Below are 12,140 nucleotides of genomic sequence, written 5' to 3'. Positions count from 1 at the left end.
GCAACACGTGCATTTGCAGCGAGCTCCAAAATTTGTCATAAATAATATTCTTTTAAATAAATATTTCTTGTTGGAAACAGACTTCATGATGATGGTAGTTAAATTTACTAAGCTGACCTTCTATTTTAATACTATGTTCGTAAATCATGTTTAGGTCTCATTAGTTTAAAGTCACGTGGACAGTGCTAAAGCAAATGGTCAAACAAATCTCAGCATGAATTGCTTGATTGTTGTCATGACATAGATTGCTTGATACAAGAATTAAATTCTCGAACAATAGCGAACCCATGTTTCATTTAGTTAGCTATCACAGTTTTGATATGAAAACTAGTTTTGTCTTTGTCACAAACAAATTCCTTATCATTGAAGGTGGAAATAAGTTTTTTTTTTAATTTTAACAGATGTAGAAGGAAAATCAAGAAATAAAGATTAAAAGAGGTAGTTACACTGGAATTGCAAACTGATATATTGGGATTGAAACTCGATATTGAATTCTATGAAAACGATTACCATTTTTTTCTCTGCAGGTGTGATAGCTTTGTCTTTTACTAATACAATACATTATTATTTTTTTAAACAAAAAACAGACACATCGAAATTGTATTCGTAGTGTTTAGGTATTTCTGGGTTCGAGTGCTCTTTCCCTCTCTTTCGTTGTTTATGACGGTGTAGCATACTTAAAATCGTGGTTTTTAAGATTAGTTCTTTCTGGAGAAAGGGTGCAGTAAATGATGCCACTGCACGGAGCAGTGAATTGCCTAGGGCCAGCCCTACGCAAGCATTTTATTTATAATAGTCTATTCTGCCATTTATTTGCGTTTAACGGAAATAGAAAACTCACCAAAAATGAGACATATATATGAATCCGATTTTCTAAATTCCGGATTTTTTTCAGAATTCCAGAATTTTCCCGATTTTACTTTCCGGAATCCTCTCATCCCTAGTTGTAAGAAGGGTCTGTTTTGGAAAGAATTGTTTTCCTTTTACACCACCTCGTATTGCATTATAAATTATCACAGAATGTTGTTTATTATCATAAATAATTGGAAACATTTCATTTGTGTCCGCTGTTAGAAAGCAGTAAGATAAAAAGTAGCCCTACATGGTTCCGCCCAGGATCGAACTGGGGACCTTCTGCGTGTAAAGCAGACGTGATAACCACTACACTACGGAACCATGGACGTAACTATCTTTTCAAGATACAGATGAAGAACTACTGCTACAATAAAAAAATAATCAACCAGAACGTGATGACTGTCTCTGAGGTTTCTCTCTCATCCACTATTACTGTTTAATGATGTTGGTTGCCGTGAGTTCTGTAGGACGTTGATCTCTTAGATTCTGTTCTCACGACGCATCTAATACGCTGGTTACCTTATAGGGCCCGTCCACGGTTTGTGCAAACAAGGCTGCTTGTGCAAACAGTTGACTGCGTGTGGCGCTGTATGTGCTTGCGTAAACGTTTGTGCAAACATTTTCCACATCGAACTCGTTCAAAAATTGTTTACACGAACATGGTGTTTGCGCAATCACATGGACCGTGTATGTGCATGTTTGTGCAAACACGAGCTTTATTTCCGAGTAAGAGGCCTAGTGTACAGACGCTTATTTCTTGCGCTATGGCGTCAATGAATAGGAATCAAGAATTCTGGAGAGAATTTATTGAACTTTATCGAAATTTACCTGAACTGTGGAAGGTAAAGAGTGAAGATTATAAAAACAGGAATTTGAAAAATGCGGCATATGAGAAGTTGGTGAATAAAATGAAGGAAATAGATCAAACGGCGGATAGAGAGTCAGTGAGGAATAAGATCAATTCACTTCGTTCTGCATACCGAAGAGAACTAAAGAAGATAAATGCAAGTACAAGATCTGGAAGTGGAACAGATGACGTGTATGTACCCTCGTTGTGGTATTTTTACCATATGGACTTTCTGAGGGACCAGAAAATGCAATTAGCCGGTATTTCGACCTTGGATGAAATTGATGTGGAAGAAACTCTAGTAAGTATAGTTTTATATTTTTGACCACACATGTTTTCATTGTATATAAGTAGTGGTAAATTTGTGCTATATGTTATGATAAATATTTTCATTTGTGACCTTGTTCTCAAAAAAAAAAAAAAAAAGGCTTCATTCTTCACACCGCACCATTTCAAACGTACACTCATGTCCAAAATGATTGTCGCATATCTATAACTGTCTTCTTGTAAGAATATAATTTGATAATGATTTTGCAGGGTACTTTTAATACTGATACTATGTGTATAATCGGGAAATGTATATTTGTGGTAAATTTCATAGAAAAAGAATTATAAACAAGAAAATTATAATGAGTAAAATAAAATGTTGCTAAATGGACAAGAAAGTTTTATTTTCGTTTTATTTTTCTTATTTATTGCTCTTTTGACATGAAATTTACCACATATATGTCTTTGCCGATTATATACATACTAACATTATAAGAAATACCGGGCGAATTCGTTATCAAATTATACATCCTACAACAACATATTTATAGACATGCGACAATAATTTTGGACATGAGTGTACCTGTTGGTAACAACAGTCGTTGTGCTGCTAAGTTCAATAGTTTCTGGAGTTCGCGGCCGTCCGTGCAGCCGAAGGGGGTGGGATCAACACCGAAGCGCGGGAGTTCCAGCAATGACATGATTGATAATTCCACATACAGGGTTTTCTGCTAGTGACGTCATCTGCATGACATATTTCACGTAACAGCGCATTTTCGAGCGCCCAACGCCACCGATCATTCCTCCACTGACAAGTAAACCTTACGTTTGGGTGAATCGAGTTGCTGACTGAGACACATATGAGAAAGTAGTACTAAATGTGGTCAGTATTTCAGTGAAGTTTTAGGTGCGAAGCTCCAGGGGTTTAGGAGATACAGCTACCAGAACATCACATGGAAGTACAGAATAGTCTTCATACAGTTGGAGGTAAACGCTCTGTAAGACCTCTTGTAAAGACAAAAGGTGAATAACAAATATATGGGTACATATTAGGACTAGGGGGAAGTCATATAGTACGGGTATACCTGACGGCGGCCATCTTGAAATCCGCCATTTTGAATTAAGTTTTTAAAATAGGAATAGGGTCATGTGATACATGATTTAAGGCGCAAATTTAATCAGAAGAAGAATGGTGACGTTAATTTTGATTTACGCGCAATGGGTAAAAAGTTACAGGGAAATTAAATATTGTTGCAGCATATGTATTAGTCCTTAACCCCACCTTGTAAATTTTGTGTTAATGATAATAATTAAATAAAAAAGCAGGTGGATAAATATTAGGTCTATGGTAAGAGTTGCCTTGATGGCGGCCATGTTCAAATCCGCCATTTTGAATCAGACAAAAGTTTTAAACAGAACGCATAACATTGACACCTTATTAATAGCAAATTTTACCATAAATCCAACGGTATAACCATTTTTGCTTTATCATTAACCAGCATTTGTTATCGCATAAACAAGCTACTAATTTAAGGAAAAATGACCAAAGTAGAATTGAGTCATAATTGATCTTGGGTCTTTCTTCCAGAAAAGTCCTCAATTAGTACATTCAATATGTAGTTCAGAAAAGAGTGCATGACTTGCACAAATGCTCTGCTCACAGTGAGCACACCTCACAAAGGCAATCGAGTTACACTTGACACATTTGTCGTTAACAATTCCGTCAAAGCAGTAGTCGTAAGGAGCGATCCAACGTCCAGGTTCTTCATTCAAATATCCAGCCTGATTGAAAGGTGGGGTAAAGTACTAATACATATGCTGCAACAATATTTAATTTCCCTGTAACTTTTTACCCATTGCGCGTAAATCAAAATTAACGTCACCATTGTTCTTCTGATTAAATTTGCGCCTTAAATCATGTATCACATGACCCTATTTCTATTTTAAAAACTTAATCTTAATTCAAAATGGCAGATTTCAAGATGGCCGCCGTCAGGTATACCCGTACTATATGACTTCCCTCTAGTCCTAATATGTACCCATATATTTGTTATTCACCTTTTGTTATTACAAGAGGTCCTACAGAGCTTTTACCTCCAACTGTATGAAGACTATTCTGTACTTCCACGTGATGTTCTGATAGCTGTATCTCCTAAACCCCTGGAGCTTCGCACCTAAAACTTCACTGAAATACTGACCACATTTAGTACTACTTTCTCATATGTGTCTCAGTCAGCAACTCGATTCACCCAAACGTAAGGTTTACTTGTGAGTATTACGGATGGCCGGATCCGATGATCCGGATCTGATTGGGTCCGGATCCTTTCGATCCGGATCTCGGATCTGGATCCGGATCTTGGATCTGGGTCCGGATCTCGGATTTAGATCCGGATTTCGGATCTCAGATTTTGGATATGGATCCGGATCTCGGATCTGGGTTCGAAATTCGGATCTGGATCCGAAATCCGGATCTCAGATCTTGATTCTTATCCAAACCCACATCCCACCCAAATTGTGATAAACTTAATATCTAAAATTCGCCGAAAGTAATTTCACGAAGTCGTGACAGTGAAGAAGAAAACAGAAAATTGAGACGAATATTGACAAGTCTATTTGTCTCCTTCATTCTACTCTAAAGATCAAATGCTTGGCTTACTTAAAAAAAAAAAAAAAAAAAAAAAAAAAGAATTCGAATGAGTTCGAATGTCTAATCTAGGTTTCAGAACCGAGATGAAATACACCCATATTTATATTTGAAACCGGAATACAAAACTCGAATATTTAAAATTCCTCAGCACACCTATTTCATTGACAGTTAAGAAAACATAAACATTTAAGACAAGTATTGACTAGTTTTAACATATATTTATCTTGCTCTGTCTGCACAAAATATCAAATGTATACCTTATAATTAGATTTAATAATTATTTAGTAAATCACAATATGAGCACCGAGAATAAACTATGAATGTTGGTGCCCCGTATCTAGATTTGAAATTTCGGATTCATACATAGAATCAGGCTGAAAGATAAATGTTTGAGATCTGGAAACCGAAACAAGTGCTAGAACCAAGATCGTAGCCGTTTATACCTAGGTAATGCGAGCAGAAGGCACTTGCACTAATTCCGCATGTACTTTGGGGAACACGAGAAACGAAAAACAGATAAATATTCTTTTTCAGGGGCAAGTCGCGCTTTAACATGACTTTTCATGAGTGTTGTGTTCAAATACGAAAACTGTAATGGCGACTGGTTTGAAATAAATGTATTTTCTTTTTCAGCAATAAAGTTAGGTATTTTCACATTGAATGAAAATTAGCAAAGCACATTTCACTGATTAGAGTGCTTGTTCTTATGGAAGCTTTCACACTGAACCGAAGATTTCCTCATGTGGGTATCGGATTGCCACAATTCACCTTGCTGAAAGACGGGGTTTATCAGGAGGTCGGCCAAGATTCTTTTGGACTTAACCTGTAGAGTGCTTCTGGTCTCAATTATTCCCATATAACAAGACTAACCATAGGATATAACGTATTTCAAGGGTACACATTTTATCATCTCTTTCAATCTTCAATAAGAAACCAAAAGTCTTCCTTGTGCTCATCCAACCGAGGAATGTCGTTGGAAGCAATCAGATAAGAAATTTTGCAGATGTCCACTCAGCCGTGGACCCAACACTTCTTGTTATCTTTCGATCAGCGTTTTTCTTCTAAGATCACTGTAAACATTCTCCAAGGAAGTGATTCCTTGTCACGCATTAAAAATAACAGGAAATCACTTACTAGTTCATTATTAAAATACTGATTCTATTTCACAGGTAGTGAGGTACATAAAGACACAATTATATAGGTATATGAATCTCCAAACTTCACTGCTATTCCAGTTAAAGTTGTCTAGTATATATTTCAAATAAATATTCTTGCTTTGAATTTCTTATTGCTGATCATTGGGAATAGTTTATAAAAGTGTAGACATATATGGACGTTCAAGTTAGGACTTTACGTTGATTGACATAGAACAAAAAACGATAATACATAGCTAGAAACTGTATTTTTAGAATTGAATCAAATTCTCAATAAAATATATCATCTCTACTCTTAACATTCTTCTAAAACCGAACATTTTTGAAATTTACTAGTACCTCTGGTTTCATTATTGATTTCCATTGAGCAAAAACGGAGAGAGATACCGAGAAATGTTTTTCTGGAATCGACTAAACGTCCCAACAATACATGCTATTTACTCCGTTAACCTGCTATTGAAACCGGGAGTGTTAAAATCAACAATTTCACATTTTAACGTTGATAGCCGTACCATAAAAACGGTAATATATAGGGACGAACGGTTTTTGGAAATCGGTTCAGCGTTTCAAGGAATCATATCATTTGCGCTCGTAGCACTCTACAAAACCGGAAGAGTTTAATTTTTCTTACTTCTTCCGGTTTAAAATTTGATCACCGTAGATCAGAAACTGTAAAATATAGCGAGTAATGACTTTCTAATACAGGGCCGTCATTTGGGAGGGCAGGGAAGCAATTGTTCCTACTTAAGTTTGAGGAATACATTTTTTAAAATGTAGCCTATACTAATATATAACAAAAAAACGCCAAGCTCTTGTCGGAGCATAATCCTGCCTCTCTGACAGAATCTGAAATGCCGCCACTGTTCTCATATGGATTCAATGTCCCAAGAAAGGAACGTATTTATTTCTCTATCCTCAAAGTTTTACATTAGTTATACTTATCTATATGACAAGCTGTTGTGGGCTCTGTAATAAGACAAAAATATTTACTTTCACAAATTAATGCACGTTAATCACATCTCAGGTGCGTTTTAATCTAGATATATAATATGTATTGCACTTTCTAGAAATCAGTTTTCCTTAGTTTATTGCCAACTAGACTAGTGCATAAATTTTGAGTTCCTTTTTCAAATCGAAGTATTGCTTTTTTTTTCAATGCCAAATTCCGTCTGCTCTTGTATTGTAGTTCCGAAAACTTGGGTCCTCTTTGATACTTCGTATTGCAATTCACATGCTTATGTCCAATCAAGTGCGAAAAGTATTTGTTTTACGCTTCGCAGAATTTATTCGTACGTGATAGGCAACATTCATTCTATGCTAGCAGATATAATGCCATTACCGTTCGGTTCCTCAATTAGTTACTGAGTTCGACAAAAGACCTCCTCACATAAGTCAAAATAATCTATCAAGTCTGTCTGCTGTTCCTCATTCTTCAGTATGCTCTGCAATACGTTCTACATTACATATATATCTCAGGCCACTTTCAACTTGGTTCACTGCTAGAAATGCTAAGCACAAATCATTCCACTATGTGTATGCACTGATTTATCTTCCTTGTATACAGCTCGTGAACCTAATGCTTGAATCTTCCTCCACACAGACTGCGACAAAAGGTAGAAACAAGCTTTCACATTTACACTCGGTCCGAAACTATTTTTAAAGCATTTATTATCGCCATTTCGAAGCCCATCCAATAGTCAAAGAGTCAAGTATTATACTTAGAGAAACATATTTTTGATACTATGTATCTCTTATCTCTCTGAATAGAATAAATTTTAGCAATATTGGGTAGTTATGACCAAAAATTTTCGGATCCGGATATCCCGGACCCAATGAGATCCGGATCCGAATCTTGTCAGATCCGGACCTAGAACCGGACCTCGGATCCAAATCTCAGATCCGGATCTCGGATCTGGATCCGAATTTCGAATCTCAGATCTTGATTCGTATCCAAACCTACATCTGAAATTGTAATGATAAAATTGAATATCTAAAATTCGTTAAAACTTTTTTCGGATTCACTAATATAGTAGGTTGCTTTGCTTTCAAATCTTTCCATAACACGTCTGTGCTACCTTTGTTCTTTATTTTATTTTAACCTTGCAATGTTCTTTACATGTTGCACTTTCTGACGAAGTCTAGTAAAATTTTTCCAAGTTTGATTTCTTCCCATTTCAGAGTATAGTGAACTGTCTGAAAACTGATGTAAATGGTAACAAATTCTTCTGTTTAGCTCCTCTTCAAAACTTAATTTTAGCTTCAGATTGAAAATGTTTATTTTATTCTTAGAAAATAAACTTTACTGTTTTCTCATATACGAATGAAATATCTTTTAGATAAGGTTTTTCTAATCGCAGGAATACTAGACAAAACAAACTCTTTATTAATTGTAGTTTCTGACTCACTAGAGTCCAACAAATGTAATAATGAATATCTTTCACTTCGAAGATACAACAAAAAATAAGACTGGTTGGCGTGGAACAACAGTAGATTTTTAAACATACAAACGAGAATTTCAGGAAAGCGATATGGTTATGTAGTATTATTAGTATTAAAAAAAGTGTTCGTTGTGTGACTTTATCACGTACTTTATGGCTTGCCCTTCTGAGGTTGGGAGTTTGTTGAAGGAGTAAATATAAAAGAGATTTCTGTTATTTTTCTTCACCCTCAGGTCTCTTTTATCATACATGGCAGGACGTAACCAAAACATATTCATGCATCGTATCATTGAAGCGTTTTGTGTTTTGTATATTAAAGTGTTCAAAAATATTTAACATATTTGCATTTGTTCATGTGATCTCAGGTTCAATTCTTGGTGGGAACACACATGAGACAATTGGAAGCTAAAACAATATAAAAATAGTATTTAAAAGTCAGGAAATTGATATTAAAACTTGAGCTATCTGTTGGGACTGTAAGGCCGTAGTTAAATTAACCCACACGTTTCGTAAAGATATATTATGCCGTTATTGTTTATTTACTATAAACTACCAGATACATCCTCAGAGGCCACTTTACACTGTAGTAATCAACAGATGAAAACAACATTGGAAAAGGAATGAAAGGAAGGTTTCCAGAGCCTTCGATCAAGGTACTAACCTAGCATTTGCCCAGTATTTTGAAACGGAAAATTTTCCGATTCATAAAAACATACTCCACTTATTCCTACATCGTTGTTTAGCCGTGATGTGAGGTGGAAAATTTTCTTCTATATTTTTCCGGAAAATTTTCCGTTCTTAACAAATATCAGTGATCAAGTAACAATTCCTCAGTATTCATAAAATTGATTGAATTTATGTATAGAAATGTTAAAAATGGAAAGATCGTTTAAAGAATCTGAAAATTTTCATGGCTCACACACTTTTCAGTACTATGTAGGAACAAGTGAAACAATGTTTCATAAATCGAAATATTTTGTGTCTTGTATGAAAAAATTGAAGAAATTTTTAGAGTCGGAAAATTTTCATCATTTTGAAGCAAAAAGTAAAACAACTTTTTGTGAATCGGAAAGTTTTATTGCTCTGTAGAAGCAAATTTAAGGAATTTTCATGAATCGGAAAATTTTCATCACGATGTAGAAACAAGTGAAAACACTTTTCATAATCCGAACAGTTTCGGATATTATATATAGTGATGTTAGGTGGAAAATTTTCCACTATATTTAACTGCACATTGAGATATACAATTCCTGTAGAGGAAACTTAGACAGCAACAAATTATAATTTTCCAATTAGATTTCGGGAACGAGAAAATTTTCGAAAATTTCAAGTTGGGAAGTAAAAATTTACATAGTGTTTCTCATTCTCTCTCTCTCTCTCACTCTCTCTCTCTTATATCTATTTATTTCTAAATGTTGCAGAGTGTAAATCTATAAAAGTAGTAAAGCTATGAGAAAACCGTCTTATGCGTATTAAACTGACGAAATCTAATATTGTAAGATCAAAGGTGGATTCTGAGGGAAGAACGCATTGAAGTTTTTGAAACATTCTTGAAATGAAGAATCGTTAGATTTTCATTTCATGAAACTTTTTAAGACAATATTTATTACCAATAAATTCTACGGCTAAACAACGATGTAGGAATAAGTGGAGGATGTTTTTATGAATCGGAAAATATTCATGACTTTTAATAAATTGAAATTTTAATTAATAGAATGGGATATTTGTACTCTACGAACTCATGTTTTCTGCTCTTTACACACACACACACAGAGAGAGAGAGAGAGAGAGAGAGAGAGAGAGAGAGAGAGAGAGAGAGAGAGAGAGAGAGAGAGAGAGAGAGAGAGAGAGAGAGAGAGAGAGAGAGAGTTGAATTGAGTTGGTTTTGAAAAAATGAAATGAAATCTTTAAGTTTTACGTCCCACGGTTATGCTAAAAGAGACGGTGATGATGAGAGAGGAGTGAAATGGTGGAACGAATAAAGTGGGAGGAAACGGAAGAACGCCGAGAAATCCCACGAGCACGGTGCTTGTCCACCACAAAGTCCGCACGGCGCTAGCTGGGATCGAACCAGGGACCCTAGGCACCGGAGGTGAACGCTCTACCACTGAGCCACCGCGCCCCCAGAATTGGTTTTGAGTTTAACGTCCCTTTCACCAGCGAGACTAGATAAGACGGGACCAAGGGACCAACTGATTAACGTGAAATCCGAACTACATGAGCTCCCGCTGGGAATCGAAGCCAAGTCTTCCATGCCAAAGGCGCGTATGCTAAACGCTTTGCAACGAAGGAGGTCGCAGATAAAGAGAGAGAGAGAAAGACTGTGTAAAAGTTTACTTCCTAACTTGAAAATTTTCCTGTTCGCGAAAGCTAATTGGAAAATTATAATTTGTTGCTGACTAACTTTCCTCTACAGAAATTCAATTTTGTAGCTGAATGTGCAGTTATAGTGGAAAATTTTCCAACTAACATCACTATATATAATATCCAAAATTCTCTGGCTTATGAAAAGATTTTCCACTTGTTTCTACATCGTGATGAAAATTTTCCGATTCATGAAAATTCCTTACATTTGTTTCTACAGAGCAATAAAACTTTCCGATTCACAAAAAGTTGTTTTACTTTTTGCTTCAAAATGAAAATTTTCCGATTCATAAAAAGTTCTTCAAGTTTTCCATATAAGACAGAAAATATTTCGATTCATGAAAAATTGTTTAACTTGTTCCTACATACTACTGAAAATTGTGTGAGCCATGCAAATGTTCAGATTCTTTAAACGATCTTTCGCTTTTTCACATTTCTGTACATGAATTCAACCAATTTTATGATTGCTGAGGAATTGTTACTTGATTACTGATATTTTTTTTAGAACGGAAAATTTTCCGGAAAAATATAGCTGAAAATTTTCCACCTCACATCACTACATATATTGTTACAGATGGCTGTGGGTGCTGTTGTTCACTCTGAGAAATGAATCTTCTTAATAAATCTCTGTTAGAAATTCCATCAGACTAAATATGCTTTGCTGAGTGAGCTCAGTGAAATGGACATACACCATTTCGCCGTCTAAAATGAAATAAAAATCATAGTGTAAACTGGTAGTTAAGTCAGCAGGCGACAAGAAAATTGGTCAAACGAGAAGACACCATTAGAGACACATGATCCTAGGTTTTAACCCCTATGGCCTCACTCACTGCCTCCAATAAATAATTAGATATATTAGTAAAACATGTGGTTATCTTTGATCTCTTGCGTACTATTACATCCAAAAGTTTCTTTCCTTTTACTTTTTTAATTCAAAGCTTTAAACATACTAAATTTTAGTGTTTAATTCGTGAGAGGAAGGTTGGGATACATTCGCTTGTTTTTTAGCCTACTTCTGGTACTTGAACCACATTCAAATATTGTAATTTTTGTCATCTAGCATCTCCTTTTCTAAATTTCATAAATCGTAAAGTATTCTAGTAATCTGTTCTATGTTTCCATTTGAACAATCTATTTATATTCTTATTCTTTAACTCGGTTTTTTTTATAGGTATTGCATTTATTTGAATCTGGTCTCTAAACTTACATTTAGATAATGAAAATTCAAAGTATATACGTATATTCAAACGGATGTAAATGCTCCCCTAAGCCATCTCTTGGAAGCGAGAAACAGTAGTAAGAAAAATCTACCATATACTCATATAACATGATTTTTGATTTACTAATTGATTGTAGAGTTAATGGGCACATAATTATTCCGTGCCCATTAACTCGTTTGTTTGTTCCCCGTTACGAGGAATTTGATTTTGTATGATTATTTATGTTCGCACCAATTCCTCCGGATATAATTATAGAACCGTGTTAACCGGGGAAATACAAACTTGAGTAGTGGTTCAGATCCACTTATGTCCCGTCTCGCATATCAAAAAAAGGAATATGTATGTATC

At 35.3% G+C, this 12,140-nt stretch overlaps 1 protein-coding gene and 1 non-coding gene across 2 annotated transcripts in view; one reads left to right on the top strand and one right to left on the bottom strand.

The window, feature by feature from the left end:
• Positions 1 to 1,103: 1,103 nt before the first annotated feature.
• On the bottom strand, positions 1,104 to 1,176 carry TRNAV-UAC (transfer RNA valine (anticodon UAC)). Its single transcript has one exon. It is a non-coding gene; the product is annotated as a tRNA-Val (tRNA).
• A 420-nt stretch (positions 1,177 to 1,596) lies between these two features.
• LOC145662297 (uncharacterized) overlaps positions 1,597 to 12,140 on the top strand; it is a 32,979-nt gene continuing 22,435 nt past the window's right edge. The window contains exon 1 of the mRNA XM_081727718.1: positions 1,597 to 2,003. Within this exon, the coding sequence (XP_081583844.1) occupies positions 1,620 to 2,003 (384 nt within the window). The 5' untranslated portion in view covers positions 1,597 to 1,619. The remainder of the gene's footprint in view (positions 2,004 to 12,140) is intronic.

This window comes from Thermobia domestica, chromosome 10 (genome assembly GCF_964235325.1).
Source record: "Thermobia domestica chromosome 10, izTheDome1.hap1.1, whole genome shotgun sequence".
Lineage (NCBI taxonomy): Eukaryota > Metazoa > Arthropoda > Insecta > Zygentoma > Lepismatidae > Thermobia > Thermobia domestica.
This window is presented reverse-complemented; position numbering and strand designations above follow the sequence as displayed.